At 39.3% G+C, this 21,004-nt stretch overlaps 1 protein-coding gene across 8 annotated transcripts in view; it reads right to left on the bottom strand.

Annotated features, from left to right (window-relative positions):
* Positions 1-21,004, bottom strand: part of MPHOSPH9 (M-phase phosphoprotein 9) — a 57,600-nt gene that overhangs the window by 30,154 nt on the left and 6,442 nt on the right. For 6 of the 8 annotated variants that reach the window (XM_043557417.1, XM_043557418.1, XM_043557420.1 and 3 more), the window contains 9 exons: positions 15,524-15,613; positions 14,801-15,321; positions 14,024-14,147; positions 11,829-11,919; positions 9,991-10,094; positions 6,082-6,207; positions 5,461-5,918; positions 4,974-5,129; positions 1,027-1,114 (listed from right to left, as the gene is read on the bottom strand). In XM_043557417.1, coding sequence (XP_043413352.1) covers positions 1,027-1,114; positions 4,974-5,129; positions 5,461-5,918; positions 6,082-6,207; positions 9,991-10,094; positions 11,829-11,919; positions 14,024-14,147; positions 14,801-15,321; positions 15,524-15,613 — 1,758 coding nt within the window. The remainder of the gene's footprint in view (positions 1-1,026; positions 1,115-4,973; positions 5,130-5,460; positions 5,919-6,081; positions 6,208-9,990; positions 10,095-11,828; positions 11,920-14,023; positions 14,148-14,800; positions 15,322-15,523; positions 15,614-21,004) is intronic. The other 2 variants (XM_043557419.1, XM_043557425.1) reach the window with 1 other exon arrangement.

Raw genomic sequence — 21,004 nt, 5'->3', positions numbered from 1 at the left:
CCCTCTCTCAAAAATAAATATTAAAAAAAATTTTTTTTAATTTTAAGTTTATGCATTCCTAGTTATACATCAAGAAAATTTAAAACCTAACTCCACATAAAATGTTGTATACAAATATTCATAGCACTGTCACTCATAACAGCCAAAAAATCAAAACAACCCAAACATCTATCACCTAATGAATAAATACAGAATATTATTCAACCATAAAAAATAATGAAATACTGATTCATGCTACAACATGGATAACCCTTGAAAATAATCATGCTAAGTGGAAGAAGTCTGACACAAACGGTCATATATATAAGATTCCATTTATACCAATGTCCAGAATGGGCAAATCCAAAGAACAGAAAGTAGGGTAGTGCTTGCTCAGGGCTGGGAACAAGGGGGTTTGGGGTTAGGAGGGAAAGGCTAATGGTTAAGGGTTTCAGGGTTTCTTTTTCTTTTTTTTTTTTATTTTTTTACATGTTCATTTATTTATTTTTGAGAGAGAGAGAGAGAGAGAGAGAGAGAAGGAGAGAGCGGGGAGGGGCAGAGAGCGGAGAATACCAAGCAGGCTCTACACTGCCAGCACCACAGCCTGATGTGGAGCTCGATCTCATGAACCTCAAGATCATGACCTGAGCCAAAATAAAGAATCAGACACTCAACTGAGTGAGATACCCAGGTGCCTCTGGGGTTTCTCTCTGAGTGAGAAAGTATTCTAAAATTGACTGTAGTGATGCTTGCACAAGTTTGCAAATATACTAAAGACCACAGAATTCTATACTTTCAGACAGTGAGTTTTATGATACGCAAATTATATCTCAATAAAAAAAATAAAAAATTTAAAGGGTAAAAGTTTATCCTATCCTATGAAGCCAGCAGCATTCAAAATATAAGCTTACTTAATAAGACAACCTAAGAAGATTAAAAACACAGAGCCAATATTTTCATAAAACTATTAATTTGTCTCTAAAGTTCAGTTAATAAAAAGGCTTAAATTCTTAACGTTGAGCCACTAAACAACAGAAGAATACTTACAACTTCTATTTCCAGCAAGTTATTCTTATTTTCAAGTGTTCTCACACGACTAGTTGCTTCATTTAGAGCACTATCTAATTGGCCACATCTAAAAACCATAAATTGGAAAGAAAAAATTAGAAGATAAAATCCTTTCCCTTAGAAGTATTCTGTAAATCTGATTTGCCAATATATAAAACAAATTCTCCACTTATTGAACACAGAGGATGCCATTTTAATAAAATACATCCCAATAAACCTGATATCATCTTCCAGAGAAAATTACAATATGAAAAGATCCCTAATAGATAAGTGAAAAAGGCAAAATATGAAAGACATTTGTACACCTATGTTCACAGCAATGTGCACACTAGCCAAAAAGGGAAGCTAGCCAAGTGTCCACGAGGGCTGAATGGATGAACAAAATGTGGTCTATCCATGCAGTGGAATATGATTCAGCCTCAAAAAGGATGGCCGTCCAAAGCCTGCTACAACATGGATGAACCTTGAGGGCATTATGCTCAGCGAAATGAGCCAGACACAAAAGTATGCTTCCACTTATACATGGCACCCAAATTCATCTGAGGTGTTAATTTCATAGACAGAAAGTAGGATGGTGGGTGCTAAAGGGGGGGTGGTGGTGGGAGTGCAGACTTGTTTAATGGGTCCAGGGGGTCGGGTTTGCAAGATGAAAAAGTTCTGGAGATGGATGGTGGTGATGGTTGCCCAACAATGTGAATGTACTTCATGCCAGCGAAATGATCGCTTAAAAATGGTTAACATGGTAAAAAAAAAAAAAAAATGGTTAAGATGGTAAATTTTGTTATTTATATTTTACATTAAAAATAAATTTTAAATTAAAAATATAAGATACAAAAGAATGCATTAAACAGCTTGATCTTTGTTATGAAAGAAAACGTATATATAAATATGTGTATTGTGATTTGTAGGATATAAAACTTAAGTCTGGAAACTTAGAGGCTGGGTAGGGAGACTTTTCTTATTATATCCCCCTGTAGTTTTCCAAATGAGCATGAATGTATTCTTCTTAGAATTAAAGACCTTCTTCATAAAGTTAATCATCACAGAACCTTAAAATAACAAAATACACGGAAGAATTCGGTTATCATTTTGACTCCGTGTTCATGAATTGGGAGTACAAGCCAATATCTATTTGGCACTGATTATATGCCAAGTCCACGTTAAGCACTTACATTCATCCTCACAATCCTATGAGTTAGGACTATTATCATTAGCATTTTACAGATAAGAAAACAATACGAAGCTTAATTCCTCCTGGGTTGTAAGCCATCAAACTGGGATTCTAAACCCGGCAGTCCGGCTCCAGAGTTCACGCTCCTCACCACTGTGCATCGATGCCACGTAGCAATGAAATACTGATAAAACCGTTCTAGAAAGAAAGAGCACTAAATAGTCAAGTGTAGGTATGTTAACTGTATTTCTCTGTTTTAATTCCCACACTGACTCCGGCATGAGGCTGTGTCACATAATCTGATATCGCAGCTGGCCTACAAGAGAAGTGTCCATGGCCCCATCGGCAGTTCCGGGGGGATTCTCCCAACTGCAATTTTAAGTCTGAAAAACCCTGATGTGTACGCTGACAACTTAAACTTGGTTTTCGTCTCTGGCGAATCATTTCTCCAGTCCTGGCTGACTGCAACTACTGCCACTCATTTGCACACTGTCCTTGCGCCCACCCCAGCGCCCTGACTGCTGCCGCCACCATTAGGACACAGCCACTTAGTCAAATCCTGACTTCCAATCTGTCCTACCTACACTGCCTCACCGCTCCATGGCTCTAGCAGCTTCTAGACAGAAAAGTGCGTTAATCAGCTATCATTTCCTAGGTGTCTTTTCTGGTGGCCTATCTTTAACCCAACAAGGTCTACGAGCTTCTTTCATACTCGTTTTCCACAGGAAGGACCTACAGTCATCTTTGACTTTTTTTTTTTTTTTCATCTTTGACTTCTTGAAAACAAACAACAAGAACCAACTTCCCCTAGCCTGACATCTACTCTTTTCCTTTTATCCTAGAAAACCTATTTCTGGCTCTTTTCAAATGACTGCTCTCTACCATGGCACCCCTAGTTCCACCCCCAACCCCACCTCCAGCCCCACTCCCAACAGCAAAACCGAAGCTGTAGTGACACTCAGGTAGTTAACAGCATGTTAACTACCACAGCAACCACAAACTAGTATAGAGGCTAGTTTTCCTACAATTCTCCAAGCTAAACTACTAACTGGACCAGAAGATTTCAGTTCCCTCATCTTTTTTTCAAGGGGCTTTGTCTTTTCTTGCCTTAAAAAAGAATACTTTAGGGGCCCTGGGTGGCTCAGTCAGTTAAGCGTCCAACTTCAGCTCAGGTCATGATCTCATGGTTCATGAGTTCAGGCCCTGCGTCAGGCTCTGTGCTGACAGCTCAGAGCCTGGAGCCCGCCTCGGATTCTATGTCTCCCTCTCTCTCTCTTCCCTGCCCTGCTCACGCTTTCTCTCTCAAAAATAAACAAACATTAACAAATTTAAAACAACAACAAAAACAAAAAAAAAGAATACTTTGCTGCTATACTGACCTGAGTTTTGTTTTTTTTTTTATATTTATTTTTGAGAGAGAGAGAGAGAAAGAGAGAGAGCAAACAGGGGTGGGGCAGAGAGAGAGAGAGAGAGAGAAGGAAAGAGAGAATTTCAAGCAGTCTCTGCACTGTCAGTGCAGAGTCCAACGTGGGGCTCAATCTCACAAACTGTGAGATCATGACCTGAGCTAAAATCAAGAGTTGGACACTTGGAGCACCTGGTCAGCTCAGTTAAGTGCACTGACAGCACAGAGCTTGCATGGGATTCTGTCTCCCTCTCTCTCTTCTCCTCCCCTGCTCCTTCTCTCTCTCTCTCAAAATAAATTTTAAAAAAATTTTTTTAAATTTTTTTTAATGTTTATTTATTTCTGAGACAGAGCGAGACACAGCATGAGCAGGGGAGGGGCAGAGAGAGAGTGAGACACAGAATCTGAAGCAGGCTCCAGGCTCTGAGCTGTCAGCACAGAGCCCAAGCGGGGCTCGAACTCACAAACCATGAGATCATGACCTGAGCCGAAGTCGCTCGCTCAACCAACTGAGCCACCCAGGTGCCCCAAATTAAAAAAAATTTTTAAAGGTGGCTCAGTTGGTTAAGCGTCTGGTCATGATCTCACGGTTTGGGAGTTCAAGCTCTGCATCGGGCTTTCTGCTCAGAGCCCACTTTGGGTCCTCTGTTCCCCTCTCTCTCTGCCCCTCTGCTCTACTCCCCTCTCTCTCAAAAACAAACAAACATTTAAAAAACAAAAAAGAATCAGACACTTAATAGACTGAGCCACCCAGGTCCCCCCCCCCACCACCCCAGCTTTCAATCTGTTTAAATCCCATTTAAATGTAAAGTATGTTCCAAGTATGCTGTTATTAATACTAGCGAAGGCATCAAATTTTGTTACTGATTCTCTCCCTAAAACAGCTATACAGGTATCCTTAACATAACTGCCCCTGTGTTTCCATGTTGGTTACTTGTTTGTACAGGATAATTGCTTACACGGGTTCAGGAGTGTCTGGATTTAAGTTACATGTCTCTGAGTTTCAAAGCAGGTTGAGAACTGCTAGAGGATGTTAGAGACTTCTGAGAAAATCTGTACACAATACTAATCCACTCATAAATGACGTTCCTTTACATACAGGGTATCTGCTCAACTGTTCCAGTATTCTGTCCGTGTGAAACAAATGTCCTCACGTCAGCCATTAGTGTGCTACACGAGGTTGGTTTCGATCTGTGAAAATAATTCCTTAGGCAAATAGGTCTCTGTTAAAAATTTCAAATCTGAAGCACATCTTTGCAAAATGTTTTACCACAATTAAATATACTTAGGAAAAAATAACATTTCCAAGTTGGAGAAACACTAACTTTAGAGTTGAATTATAAGCTTTACCTGTCTACAAGAATTTGATTGGTTTTCTTCCAATCTTCAACTGCAGAAATCTCCTTTGCCTCCAGTTTCTGTTTCAAACTATTTATTTCTGACTCATAATAAGCTCGAAGATCGGCTACGTGTCGAGCGTGCTTCTCCTTCAGGTTCTGCCGAATCCTGTTGGTGAGGGCAAAACAACTTGTTAGGAAAGCATTTCCTCACTCTACCCCACAAGAGAAACTAAGAATACAATCTTTCTCAAAAGCAAAACTACAGCCTTCTTCCTCGGCACACTCACACAAAACGTAACAGATCAATACACAAGTTAACAACTAATTAAGTAAAAAAAACAAAGACGTGGATACTTAGATGCCCTACTTTAAAAGCGCCGCGTCTCTTTTTTTAAGATTTTATACATTAGTGGAGGTCAATAAAAATCATTTTCATAATTCAAGCAGACATCAAAGAAAAGCTATTAACATTACAAGCCACGCGCTGAAACACATACTTTGACAGTATTACAGGATCTTCCAGAGGAGTCAGCGAAATGCATTCTGGGACACTGTTGGCTGTCCCTGGAAGCTGGGACTGACTGGCTGAGCCTGAAGTTACCACGACCGTGTTTTCTTCATCTACAGTGTTGACCGAGATGTCATTACTAGCAGTAGTAGTCACCGAAGGAAACGTGGAACTGCTCCTACTTTCGTTTGGGAAGCCATGATTTTGCCAAGAGTCCACTGGTGAAGCTTTTGTGTTTGAAGGATACTTGGGGAATCCAGATGACTGAGAAGCGATATTACTTGCTTGTGAAAATGAGTCTATGTCAGAGTGACTAGACATACTGGGGTCTAGAACAGAGTCTGGTGAAAAGGACATTCTGTCATCAAGGGCATTCAAAAAGCCTTGCGGCTGAATTCCTGAAATCTGATTTGGCTTCATGTGTAACGTTGGATCCAGAGTCAGTACCTAGAAATTAAGACAGACAACAGTAAGATTTTGCCCTCGGCACTCCGTGTTTGTTTTTAAGGGAGCAGGCTTTAGATCTCCTACGGAAAATAAAGCTTGAGATAAAAGTTGAGAGTCATGAAGCATCTTTCATTTTCATTCAGCAGGGTGTTGCCAACTTTACCTCTGGTGGATGATTTGGGTTGGAAGCAGAAGTGAGATTCCTCTCAGGTAACTGCTTGTTTTCCCTTTGTTTTTTATGATAAATATCCTTCAGTGATGGTAGCTTCATCTCATTACTAGTATTAGACTTAAAGATACGAAACAAAATTATTTAAGTGGTAGTATCGATGGAAAAAATTCACTGACACAAGATCAGCACCACAAAAAGATTTCTGAAAGAATTTAAATGAACTGAGACTCTGGAGTGTCAGACTTATAAAACAAGTTTAGATGTCATCACCTGTTAATTACGAGTCTCCCTCAGAATGAAAAAAAAATGAAAAAATATCCCCTAATAATAAATATTAAGGTGATAATCTGAACCTAAAGTTATTTAATAGCCTCAGAATACTTCCAAAGAATAAAAAAACCTTGGTAGTCCCCCGTACTCAAGATAAAAACCAAGTTTTGAGGTATGAAAAGACTTCATGATGAAAAGAGTGAAGCAGGATTAAGAAGACTTTTGGCCAGATTAACATCATGTGACGCAGGGAGACAGGTATACAGAGATGAAGTTCCTTATCTGTGTAGTTAGTTTCCTACTTTTCTAAGAGTTCACAGACCAAGAAAAAGTGTTAAGAAAGAAGTTACCCAATGGAAACAAGCCCCTTTTTAAATTAATAAGATAAGAAGATACGACCCTAATTCCTACAGCTTGAAATCAGGGCTTTGTCACGCTGGAAATGTTGCAAAGAGGTCTAAAGCTCCAAATTTAAAACCTCAGCCTCAAATTATTTCAAAGTGGGACCTACCCTAGGGCATGCCGGGGTATCATTTAACTTGGGTCTCAGATTTAAACTGTTTTAAATGAGATTATAGATTCAGCAAGAGATATATTGAAAGTACTCAAAGAATATATTCACATATAGCTTTAACTATGTGTCCCACTTCCAGACCCTACACAGGCTGCAGATTACCATGCATGAACATGTTTTAACAAACCCTGTAACTAGCTTGTGAATAGGACAATCGAACTTTTTACGTGTGCATTAAAAACATTAATTTTCTAGGGGTGCCTGGGTGGCGCAGTCGGTTAAGCGTCCGACTTCAGCCAGGTCACGATCTCGCGGTCCGTGAGTTCGAGCCCCGCGTCGGGCTCTGGGCTGATGGCTCGGAGCCTGGAGCCTGTTTCCGATTCTGTGTCTCCCTCTCTCTCTGCCCCTCCCCTGTTCATGCTCTGTCTCTCTCTGTCCCAAAAATAAATAAACGTTGGGAAAAAAAAATAATTAAAAAAATAATAATAATAAAAACATTAATTTTCTGAATGTGAGCCCTTAAAATTTACCACAATTTCTGTAATTGGAATTTTACTTTTAATTGAAATTTTTTTTAATGTTTACTTATTTTTGAGAGAGAGAGAGAGAGAGAGAGAGAGAGCAGGAGAGGGGCAGAGAGAGAGGGAGACACAGAATCCAAAGCAGGCTCCAGGCTCCAAGCTGTCAGCACAGAGCCCCAATGCAGGGCTCAAACTTATGAACTGGGAGATCATGACCTGAGCCAAAGCCGGACGGCCAACTGACTGAGCCACCCAGGAGCCCCTGGAATTTTACTTTTTATACACCAACAACCTAAAAGACCCTTTCAAGCTGAAAGTTTGTAACAAGCAGAGCACTCAGGAAATGGCCTCGAGCCTGAGGAATCCCTGCCTGGTGATGCCCCAAACCTGGTGGAGCACCCCCAGGCAGAGCTGGTGGAATTACTCTATTTAGAGGTCGTGGTAGCATAACGAACCATTCTTCACCATTTTCCACTTCTATGATCACTATATTTTAACATCTCAGAAGTGAGGATGCCTCTTGTAATTAACGGCATCTTAACATTGCTTTTGGTCAAGTACCAATTGTGATATAATTGTCATTGTCTGCTCACAAGCACACATAGAAGACATCCAAATTGGCCGAACAGGTGTCAGCAGTTTGGAAAAAAATCCTAGAGCCTACACCAGAAGCCCTGAGAACCAGTATTTAAGGGACAGTGAATCATAGATGGTTAGCAGCATTCCCCATCTGGGTGCCAAAAGTAGGCCAGATCTACAGAACTACTAGGCCAGGTAAAAACTCAGCACCAGGGGCTCCTGGGTGGCGCAGTCGGTTAAGCGTCCGACTTCAGCCAGGTCACGATCTCGCGGTCCGTGAGTTCGAGCCCCGCGTCGGGCTCTGGGCTGATGGCTCGGAGCCTGGAGCCTGTTTCCGATTCTGTGTCTCCCTCTCTCTCTGCCCCTCCCCCGTTCATGCTCTGTCTCTCTCTGTCCCAAAAATAAATAAAAAACGTTGAAAAAAAAATTAAAAAAATAAAATAAAAAAAAAACTCAGCACCAAGGCCTCTCATCTTTGCCAATCCCCAAAGCTCTTGATGGCTCAAGAAAAACAGTATGCGGAAAAACACAGAAAGGAACACTGAGTTGAAAAGAGAGCATAAGCCTCTGTAGGTGAAGAGGTTTTAACAAATTTATTTCACTTATATCGTCCTTTTTAAGTATGTATAAGAGTTATATGACAAAAATCAAGTTCAGTTACAAGATCTTTCATTAAGAATAAAATATAAATTCTAAGTGGTAAGAAAGCACTGATATACACTGCTTTTTATTTTTGTTAGAATAATTTTTTAAGTTTATTTACTTATTTTTGAGAGAGGGGGGAGAGCAAGCAAGCGGGCAAGGGAAGGATAGAGGGATAGAGGGAGGGAGGGAGGGAGGGAGGGAGAGAGAGAGAGAATCCCAAGCGGACTCTGAGCTGTGAGCACAGAGCCCGAAGTGGGGCTCCAGCTCACGAACAACGAGATCACGACCCGAGCCAAAACCAAGAGTCGGAGGCCCAACAAACTGAGCTACCCAGGCGCCCCTAGAATAATTTTGTTAGACTATGAAATAGGAAGTTTTAAAATTGACAGTATCTTAGAATCACCAAAATACAGTAGTCACTCACTGATGGTGCTGATCACGTCACACACAGTGAGCTCTGTAATCACAAAGCCCACCGAGGCTTCCAGTCCCTCACAATCTCACTCCCCAGCCTTCCTTTCCCTGCATTTATCTGTCTCTTTGGCTCCCTTCCTGAAGGATGGGATGCTGGTTTGTACCCCTCTTTGGGACTCTGCTGTCTACACATACGCTGTATCCCCACTGCCCCTACCGATGCCTATTACTCATGCTTATAGCTCTCCTGGTTACCTTCGTTGTAATCACTCCTTTTCCCCAACCTTTCTCATCACCTGAATGTACACATGCTGGGTAGTTTGATTTCACCGTGCTGAAGTAAAGAAAATATTTACATTTCATGCTCAAAGAAAATGACGACAGCAAATTAAAATGCTCAGCATTATTGGTACAAATGGATTAGCAGGAGGGCGGAATAAGACAGAGAATCAAAACCAGGTGTAGGAACAGAGGAAGCTGTTATCTGCAGACCTACTACGTTCAGCACAGTAGGCACAAAATCATCTCATTTAATTTTACAACACATTAGCTGGGCATTTTAAATTCCATTTTTAAGTAACCTTCCTATGATCACATAGGCAATGAATGAGAGATTACATTTGAAAGCAAGTACAATTTAAAGCCCACGCTTCTTTTGGGGAGCCTGGGTGGCTCGGGTGGTTAGTGTCTGACTTCAGCTCAGGTCAGGATCTCGCGGCTTGTGAGTTCGAGTACCACGTCGGGCTCTGTGCTGACAGCTCGGAGCCTGGAGCCCGCTTCGGATTCCGTGTCCCTCTTTTGCTCTTTCCCTCCCCTGCTGACGCTCTGTCTCTCCCTCTCTCAAGGATAAATAAAACATTAAACGAATAATTGGAAAAATACAACGTTTATAATGAAGCGGAGCTCTGAACTATAATTGTGTGACACAAACACATACACAATGTGTTTTTAAATCACCTGGCCTGGTGACCTATCTCCAGAGGACGGTGCAAATGCCTTCTCTAAAGTCTCAGGCAAAGAGTGATACATGTCCTTCTCCTCCAGCTTCCAGTAAGTCAGGCCTGTTGTGCACAAATACACAGAAGAGAAGACTGAGAAAAGAGAAAAGTGCTTTCTAGAATAACTTACTTCTACCTACAGAAAATTAAATACGACAAGTAACTAGTTTTTGGCTATCTGGATACAGGAAATTGAATTTTAATGGCGCAAGAATCTCTTAAATGCCTTCCCATGGAAGGGTTCTAAATTGATGATCGAAATATTTAAAAATGAAATATATTATTAAAAGTCAAGATGTGGGGTGCCTGCTGGCTCAGTTGGAGAAGAGTCCAACTCTTGATCTCGGGGTCGTGAGTTCAAACCCCATGCTGGGTGTAGAGACTATTTTTAAAAATGTTTTTAAAGTCAAGATAAACTACTACAATCTAAAATGTATTTCTTAAAAAAGAAAAAAATTCTTTATGAATAGCACAGACTTAGATAGAAACAATATAAAGAATTCAATGGTTCAGGGGCACCTGGGTGGCTGAGTCAGTTAAGAGTCTAACTCTTGATCTCTGCTCAGGTCATGATCTCCCGATTCGTGAGCTCAAGCCCCACGTTGGGCTCTGCACTGACAGCACAGAGCCAGCTTGGGATTCTGTCTCCCTCTCTCTCTGCCCATCCCCCACTTGTGCACACCCTCACGTGCTCTCTCAAAATAAATAAACTTTAAAAATTAATAAGAATAATAATTCAGTGGTTCAAATACATACTGAGTGTTTACCGTGCCAGGCTGGGGAGCAGAAAATGTGAGAAATGAACAGTAAATAAATCACAACGTATACACAGGAGGTTAGAAGGCAGTAAACACCAAATGGTAAGACTTAAAAATCAGGTAAAAGGGAATATATGTAGCGTGTGTGGAGGGGTGCTCAGGGTTGGCTCGCTGCAAGGTAACAAGATAACGTTAGCCATTTTAGCCACATATGAGGGAGATCCCCTATATAACGGGTGGAGAGAACATTTCAAATATAGGAAGCAGCAAAGCAAAAGCCCTAAAATGAGAACCTATCTGGCACATTTAAGCAAACAGCCTCTCTGCTGAAGCAGAGAAAGGGAGCAGCAGAAAATGAGGTCAAACAGAACAAGGCTAGATCTTGCTGAGCCTACGGGCACCTATACGACTCTGGCTGTTACTCTGAGGGAAAGAGCATAGAAGGGTTTTGAGCAGAGGAGTCACATGATCTGACCCATCTTGGAGAAGGACTCTTTAGGCTACTGTGTGGAGAACGGATGGAAGGGTGCAAGGGTGAGGGCATGGATGCTGGGCAGGAAGTTGCAGGAATTCAGGTGACAGGTGATGGGGACTCTATTAGGGTGACAGCATGACAGTGGTTGAATTCTGGCAATTTTCATCAGGCAAAGCTAATTTATCCTGACAAACTGGATGTGGGATTGTGGGGGGTAGGGTAGGGAATCAGTATGTTCAGTCATTAAAACTAGAATAAGCTTACCATGGAGAGTAAAGAATGACTCATAAAGGGTTTGAATGTCTTAATTCATTCTGGAGCATCTGAAAAATGCTGAGATGGCTTTTGCAGCTGTTTGAAACAACTGCAAAAGTATTTTTCCCATCTATCTTTACAGAATCTGTAACACTAATGCAAGTAAGGAAGTTATAGTTAACAGAGGCACAACAGAACACATTTACAGAAAGCACGCTAATACACTGGATAGAATTAACATCCCGTGAGAAATGCAGACAAGTTGTTATCAAAACAAAACGAAACAAAACAAAACAACAGGTCTCATACCTGTTCCTGAATCAGACATCCAAGAATTTGGACTCTCATCTGGTTTATTGAGGTAAAAAGCATGAGGGTGCTTAGCAGCAGTGAAATTAGGCTGCAATGCAAGAAAGAAAACCATTAGTCGATGGATAAAAATCATTAGGCACAAACTACTGACCCAAAGAAAGAGAGCCAGGTATCAAACCAAGGCACAGAGAAAGCCTCAGAGGGTTCAGGAAGAACTACGAAAGTCCAGTTTTCCCTGTGATTACAAGAATACAAAATGATAGGAATTAACTGTGAAGGATTTACTTTTCCTGTGTGTTTACACAAGTTTATTTTGGTTCTGTGGAGCTGGAAGAACACTGGGAGCTGGTGTTACTTAATGAGTTCAGAATGAAAACGTATTTATAGGGCCACCTGGGTGGCTCAATTGGTTAAGTTTCCGACTTCGGCTCAGGTCATGATCTCACACTCCATGAGTTCGAGCCCCGCATTGGGCTCTGTGCTGACAGCTCAAAGCCTGGAGCCTACTTCAGATTCTGTGTCTCTGCCCCTCCCCTGCTCATGCTCTGTCTCTCTCTGTCTCAAAAATAAATAAAAACGTTAAAAAAGAAAGAAAGAAAGAAAGAAAGAAAGAAAAGAAAGAAAGAAAGAAAGAAAGAAAAGAAAACTACTGTATTCACCGAGGTATATACCAAAAACCCAAAGTTTATCAGCGGTGAGAAAGTCTCCAAAAGACTAGTCTGTCTGTTCGTTTTTTTGTTTTTTGCTAGCCTCCCCAAGACTGAGTTTTACTTAATGTAAAAACAGAAGAGAAACTAGCATATATGAAAACATTTTTTCTGCCAACCTATTCCAATGGAAAAAGCAACTTTCACCCCGTCTCTAAATACTCTTATGCGCTCACACCAAAGATGTGCCATCCCAATGGCACGCGAATTCAAAAGAACAGACCCACAGATACAGTACTACAGGGCGCCTGCAGGTGAGGCCAGTGGTCCCTGGAGCTTTATCACCCTCACTTCCCTCCTGAACACAAATCTGAATAGGTTCTGGAACAGTGATCTTGAGAAGCCTAAATATCACAGGCTGAAGAAAACTTATGGCAAGAAAAGAGAATAGTCCTTTATAAAGGTTGAAGGACTGTCTTCTTAGGACTTCTATTTAATCTTTTTCACAGGATGATAGAAAGACCATGTTTACAGCAATCAAGACCAGGGGCGCCTGGGTGGCTCAGTCCATTAAGCATCTGACTTTTAATTTTGGCTCAGGTCATGATTTCACGGTTCATGAGTTCAAGTCCTGCGTCTAGCTCTACGCTCAGCACAGAAAATGCCTGGGAGTCTCTCTCTCTGCCCTCCCCTGCCAGTGCACGTTCTCTCTCTCTCTCTCTAAAAAAATAAACATTAAAAACAGTGGCCAATTTCTAAAGGCATCAAGTGTGCAGAGAGATGTGATTTTGCAATTTCAATTCAGTATCATAGAATAAACATTACTCTATGACGATTTAAGCCAAAAGGACTTCAAAGATGTTTGAAACCTACTCAATATCTACATCTCTTTAACGAAAGCAGCTGCTAGATTAGTAAAAGGGCCACACAGAATTTAAACATTTAACCTCTTACAATTTGGATTATAAATTCAGTACTACTTCTTACAACTTAATAGTAATATAAATTATGTGAGGGTTTGTTTAATTTTTAATGCTTATTTATTTTTGAGAGACAGACAGACAGAGCACAAGTAGGGGCTGGGGCAAAGAGAGAGGGAGACACAGAATCCGAAGCAGGCTCCAGGCTCTGAGCTGTCAGCACAGAGCCCAACGTGGGGCTCGAACTCATGAACCGTGAGATCATGACCTGAGCCAAGTCAGACGCTCAAAGGACTGAGCCACCCAGGCGCCCCTATTTGAGAGTTTAAAAAAAAAGTTAAATGGATTATTCTCTGGCTAAATGTAAACAGTTGCAGCACAAAGAGAATTAGGACCTTTACAAAACGGTTTTCATTTTCTATTGTACTTTATTCCTCATTACTTTTGATTTCCAGACTACTAAAAAAGCAATACCCAGAGCAAATCATTGTTTCCAATCCTCTGGGACACCCAGAGAAAGATAGGTCAATGGAACAAATTAACAATACAAAAGAAAGGGCAAAAAACTGCCCGTAGCACGTAGTAAACTCCACCATAATTAGCAATAAAGTGACTCATCACCTACTTTCTCAACTGGTGATTTCTTGGCTTGCTCATTTCCTTGCATAGATTTTGAACACCCCTCCTCTGTAAGTGCTCTCTTTGGTTGGTTCTGCTTCAGCTTTTGTGCCCATGATGTTATAGACTTACTATTCAGAAAGAGAAAACAAAATTATTCTCTTTAGATGCTGTCCTTTGCACATAAAACTAAACACTAATAAATACTGTGTCCATGGGAAATGCTTTGAGTTGTTTTTCTAACCGCAGAGAAAGAATGGATTTTTATCCATTCACCTACATTTCTTTTTACAATTTCTTATTACCAAAGGCAAAGCGAACACAAAGACTAACGGTGATTAATAAAGGATTTAGCCTGTAGCCATGGAATAGAACAAAACCACCACAGTGGCCTGTTCACATACTCAATGTAGCTCTACAGCAAAAGCTTATTTGTTTACAAGGACTAGTGACTGTACTTACAGGTGTACAAGATCTGTGTTGCTATAGCTAAACACGTATTTTAGAGAACAAATTTCAGAGATATAAAACTCAACATTTAGGGTAAATGACAAATTTTAAATGATTGTTTGCTTTACAAACATTCAGCCACACTTATCATCAAACTTAGAAAATTTCCTCTTCTATATAAAAAGCATAAAATTGAGTATGCTTGTGTATAATTTTTGGTTGCAAATTACATGCACATGTATACATTTAGACTCTAAAAAGAGCTTGATTTACTAGATTCTAAATGTAATAAACAAGTAAACCTCCCTTCAAATGTTGGAGAAATTCTACTTACCTATTCGTTTTTCCACTGTATACTTCTGAAACCTTATTTTCACCAAGAAAATTGTGTTCAAATTCACCAGGAAAAATGGAAATATCTTCTTTTAAAGATGCACAAAACTCTTCAGTGGTATGTATACGAAAATTCTTGTTTTTTACACCCTCTGCAAGTGACTCCATCTGCCCCAAAGATGCTCCAAACTGTCCCTCAGAAACCTCTGTGTGCTCCATGAACTCCCGAGGGTCCTTAGATTTGTAGGCATTTAATTCGGAGACACAAAAGGTACCATACCCACTGCTCACTGAGCTACTGTCCACATTGCAGTCTGGTTGTGATGTGGATGTTTCTTGCTGCATTTCTGGTTCTTCAGACTTAGGATAACTGATAATAGGTTCATTTCTCTCACTGTTTTCAGAAAAAAAACCCATTTGACTTCCTGAAGATAACTGTTTACTTAAAGAAGTATCATAGGAAGCCCAGGAAGCATTACTGGTCTGTAACTTGACTAAATTTTTTATCTCCTCCTGTATACGCTGAAAACAAAGTTACAGATTTGGTAAGTATACTAAACATTGCATTTTTTATAAATACTATGAAAATATTGCTTAAAAATACGACCCATTACTCTAAAGACGATATGTTTCTAGTTCATCAACAAAACTGATACAAAGTATTAACGGGTTCTTCTTGCAAATCTTACAGTATAAAAAAGAATCAATACAAATAACAACTTACTTGAATTTGGTTGTGGAACTGCTCCTGCTGAGCGGCTATTTGCTCTTGGCATTGTTTTTCCACCAAACTGAATAGTTGTAACCACCTGGTCTATTAAGTTATAAAATATTTTAGTTAAAAATAATTTTCAATGTAATATTTCACAGAAAAATTCCTCCAGTGGGAAAGGACCTTTTTAAAATGTATTTTAATTTAAATTTATAAGCTGAATTAAGTAGTTATAAAACTGTATTTAATGTAAAAATACAGGCACAGGCTTGGTCACCCCTTTCATATGTAACCTGTAGTTTGGATAAATTTGAAGGTCTGGGTAAATCTTGTTTTTCAAATGGCATGTCATCTGCTATCGTTTCTGATTCATCAACAACTGGCAGTCATACGTCGTATCTGTCTTAAGTTCTCTTCCTTTCTTTGTAACAGCTAGTGATTTTCTTAAACAATGACTTGTACCTAGGAAAAAGAATCCCACGTCTTAAAACAAGAGATAGTTTGATATTATGGAAATTTAACCCCTAATTTACATGGGATTTAAGTGGGAAAAACAAAAACAAAACTCTTTCAAGTCAGGTGCTGAAGTGTTTTACAGCGCCACAGCTGAAAAAGGAATTTTAAAAATCAGTCTGAAAACCTGTGGAACTGGCCTAGGACTCCCTTCATTCTGAGGTTCTGATCCATGCTGACTCAAGAGTATAGTAAGTGTTCTTATAATCAGACTACAAAACAAGCCAGAAAAGGGTTCGGGGAAATCTCCAGAAGCTAAACTCAGTCTCAAGGCTGGTTTACAGTAAGAGACTCTACATAATAATATGCAATATCAGTAAGTAGCTACCGTGAAAAGAGCTTCCCTGTTTAAAACCATTCACCATCTTTACGCTCCTGTACTCCTCACAGGCCCCGGAGTGACCCGGTCCATGCACACCTCCCAACTTCATCTCATCCCTATCTATTCCGTGCTCAAAGCACACCAGCCACACTGGCCTCTACCTTTTCCCTGAACATGCCAAAAAGGTCTTCCACCTTGAAAGCTTTGTCTTCACTGTACCCGCTACCTGGAAAGCTCTCTCTCCAGCTCTTATGGCTTCCTTCTCCCCCCCCCCGCCCCCCGCCCCTTGCAATTTCAGCTTAACGACCACCTTCTCAAAGACGGTTTTCCCAAACCATCCTGCAGTTGCTCTCTTTCTCAATGTCATCCTGTTTTTGCCTTCAGAGCATTTACCACAATAAGAGGGCATCTCATTTATTCACTTTGTTAACCTGTTTGCCTCCAGCACCTAGGACACAATACCAAGGAAAGAGTGTCTAAATGAGGGTATAAAAATGTGAATTTCAGGGGCACCTGGCTGGCTCAGGCGGTAAAACATGCAACTCTTGAGCTCAGGGACAAGGGTTTGAGTCTTACACTGGGTGTGGTTTACTCAAAAAAAAAAAAAAAAAAAAAGGTCAAGTTCAAGATGAATTTTTTTTCTTGGTATTACAGACTACACAATTCAGAGGTCCTTCAGATTAATACTGAAAACCGTTTCTATAATTATAATAGAGCAGAATTAAGTTGAAGACTATATAACTGTATTAAAACAAAGGAAGCAAAAAACCCCAGGATTGAAATAAAACAGTGCTGGGGCGCCTGGCAGGCTCAGTCAGTTAAACGTCCAACTTCAACTCAGGTCATGATCTCACAGTCCGAGAATTCAAGCCCTGAATCGGGCTCCATGCTGACAGCTCAGAGCCTGGAGCCTGCTTCGGATTCTGTGTCTCCCTCTCTCTCTGCCCCTCCCCTGCTCGTGCTCTGTCTCTATCAAAAATAAACATGTTTAAAAACAAATAAATAAAACAGTGCTGGTCGCCTGAGTGGCTCAGTTAAGCATCCAGCTCTTGATTTCTGTTCAGGTCCATGCTCTCACGGTCGTGAGATCGAGCCCCACGCTGAGCCCCATTTTGGGCTCCACACTGGGTGGATGCTCCCTTTTTCTCTCTCAAAAAATAAAAAGAAAAAAAATAAAAAGAAAAATAAAGAAAAGAGAATAGTGCTAATAGAAAGTATTAATTCTAAATCAACTAACTTGATAAGGATAAGGTAGGCTGCATCAAATTCAGTTCCTTATCTTCTCAACTTACCTATAATATGAAGTATCTTAATCAAAACAAAAAATAAATCAGGGAACAGTTTTCTTATTAAGTTATACTAACTTAAGCACTACTTTAGGGGTTATTTTAATCTGACAAAGTTACTAGTCACAAAAAACTAAATTACAATAATGACGGAATTACATAACAACAACAAAAAAGGCAAAAAATGGCCTTATATTTATGTGACACGCAACATTAACCACATCCTTATTATCATTTTCTTTTTTAGGATACAAATGAATAGAGCTTGCTCTGGATATAAATTGGTAGAGAAGGTTTTGTTCTCCCTAGTCAGATTTTATAAATAATATTTTAATTTTCAATAAGCATATTTAAGAACATTATAAACGCAGCAAATAACATTTTTCACATAATTATTAAGAACTATTATTCATTTCTAACCAACATTATTTATGTGATCTGCATTGTACATACTGTTGGAAGACTTAGGCATCTAATTAAAGCTTTCCCCTGTACAGTTTTTGATGCTATTAGCCTGAATGGGGTTTCTATCGTATGCCTAGTAAATATTCCATTGGCTTTGAAATCCTAGGCCTGACTCCCTGCTCTCCACTAACAACCTGTATGGTCCTCAACAAGTATATTTCATTTATGCTCTTTACTGATTTATAAATTGGGGGGGGGGGGCAGTATAAAATTGGAAGAGGAACACCTGCCAGGTGGCTGGGAGGATAAATTTTAAATTCCAATATGATGGATGTGAAAACAGTGATCTCAAGGGGGGGAACTAGATTTTGAAAATCTGTGAGGTCATGGATGTCACAAAGCTAGGGAGAGCACTACCAGCACTTTGTGGGCAGTCCAGGGATGCAAATCACAGGATGGTCCCCGACAACGAAAAACTGTCCTGTGTCCACTTTATATTATAAAAATAACATATATTTTGCACAGCTTTCAAATCACCAAATTGTCCAGGAATCCAACTACAAAGATGTTATGTTTGCTTCAGAACTTGATCAGAAATTGGTCACCGTTTCAGAAAATCATGTCACCAAATGCAGTTCTGGATTGTCAATACAGAAGAGCTGTATCAGTCCATGTCTGTAGCCACTGCCTTCGCAATGAGTCTACGTATAAACACCAGGCTATGCTTCACTAGGTCTTGAAATGTGGATGTGCCTGAGCACGTGTATACTGAAATACCTGTTATCATGCTATAAGTAACTGTCATTCCTCCTTTATATCACAGTTAAGAGGATGATTGTTTTTAAAGTGGGTACAGGCAGGATATATCTGTGACTTCATTTCAGGACAATATAAGTTGATGTTATTTTTGAAATTGTAAAATTTATTTGTAAATTAGTAATTTAATTGTAATATTACAAATTGAGGGCTTTGGGTCTAATAAGGTTGAGTGCCACTGACAAAAAAAAGTGTCCAGTATATTGCTTGGCAAATCGACACACAATAAACAGTACACATAATAACAACAATCATTGTACACCCGTTACTCTTAAATATGTAATCAGTAGCACTAAATAGTTAAAATGCTAAAATAATGAATTAAGACAAATTAGCTAATAAAGTGTTTTAAAAATTTACCATCACAGAAATATTAGCAATAGCAAGTCTTTAAGAATATATTGAAGTATTTCTATGTAAATGTGTTAAAAAATTATTTCCCATGAATCAAAATACATAACCTTCTCAAGTTTAAGCAGTGATAAACTTAAGAATCCCAGGAAAGATGGGGGCCCCTGGGTGGCTCAGTCGGTTAAGTATCCGACTCCGGCTCAGGTCACGATCTCAAGGTTTGTGACTTCGAGACCTGCATGGTGCTTTCTGCCATTAGCGCGGAGCCTGCTTCAAATCCTGTCTCTCTCTCTCTCTGCCCCTCCCCAACTCTCTCTCTCAAAAATAAAATAACAAACATTAAAAAAAAAAGAATTCCAGGAAAGAGGTTTTAGAAAGAAATTCTAAAGAAATCAGATCTCCAGAGCTCTGAGCTCTGTGGAAGGTTTATATTTTAATAACACTACAAGTGGTAGAAATCAGACAAATGTTACAATTCCAGAAGAGGGTGAAAACATGAAATTCAGGGGAAATAGTCAGGAATAAGGCTTGCACGATCCTTACCCCTCCCGTTCTTCCTACAATACTACACTAAAACATCATATTTTGGTTTTGTTTGCCACAAAACACACTAATAAATTGGAGAAATTTTACTGAAATGACCAGGAGATTTCATATTCTGTCAAAGAACTATCTTAAGAAACTATTCACTGAATAATCAATTACATGTCTACATTACAAAAATTAGTTATTATTAAACATAATAAAAATAATAATATTATATCCCAGGTGAAGAAGAAAGGGTGTAAAGAAACAGGCTCAAACGTTAAGGTGTTAGTGGCTAGTCGGTATGCTGGCTTATAAAAACCTGTATCTTAGATTCACAAACAAATACTGATTCAAAGATGCTGATTTCGAAGCATTAAAAGCAACAATTTCTAGCTAAACATGAATTTGCCAGAAAAGCAATGCCTTATTTTTTTAAAAGCATACTAATTCAGGTTCATAAGCTAATGAGTAAGTATATTAGGGGAAATATTTCACAAAAGATTTCACTTTTAATTGCATCATTTTACCGGTCTCTTGCATTATCACGGACTGATTATTACATGGAAAAAACATAAAAACTGTAAACACTTAAAACTCAGTTTTCTTAAAGTTTGCATTAATATTCATTCTTTCTTTTTTTTTTTTTTTTTTTTTAATGTTTATTTATTTTTGAAAGAGAGAAAGGGAGGCAGAGGATCCAAAGCGGGCTCTGTACTGAGACCGACGTTGAACCTTAACCGACTTAGCCACCCAGGTGCCCCAATACTCAGTCGTCTTATAACTTCAGTGATTATGGATAATGAATACAAATAATTACAATTAGGGGTGGCTGCTACTGAATTCTTAAACCAGGTATTCATCCGTTCCATTGTACATTTTGACAATTACACAAACAATGGTTTTAAAAGTATGATAAACATTTAAAATAAAATCTACTGCCCCCTAAATAAACAATTTAATAATAATAATGTTTTATACATTTCTATAAAGCGTTACCAAATCTAGCCTTGGAAAAATCTAACTTGGGCATTATTCTGTGAATCAAAATTTACATATTATGTATTCTTTTATCTGCTACGTTTTATATCACAATTTAACCTGTAGACCAAAGAAAGAACCACTGACCTGAAAAATCAATATAACTCAATGTATCACAACTAAATGGGATAAAACATTAGTAAGCAAAAGCCTTAATTTATAAATAGTTCAAAGAGGATTTAGGTTTTTCAAAATGGTAACACTTCTGTATGTGTTACTTAAAACATTAGAATT

The sequence above is a fragment of the Prionailurus bengalensis genome, chromosome D3, assembly GCF_016509475.1.
Source record: "Prionailurus bengalensis isolate Pbe53 chromosome D3, Fcat_Pben_1.1_paternal_pri, whole genome shotgun sequence".
NCBI classification, from domain to species: Eukaryota; Metazoa; Chordata; class Mammalia; order Carnivora; family Felidae; genus Prionailurus; species Prionailurus bengalensis.
The sequence above is the reverse complement of the archived record's forward strand: the minus strand, read 5'-3'. Positions and strand labels throughout refer to the sequence as shown.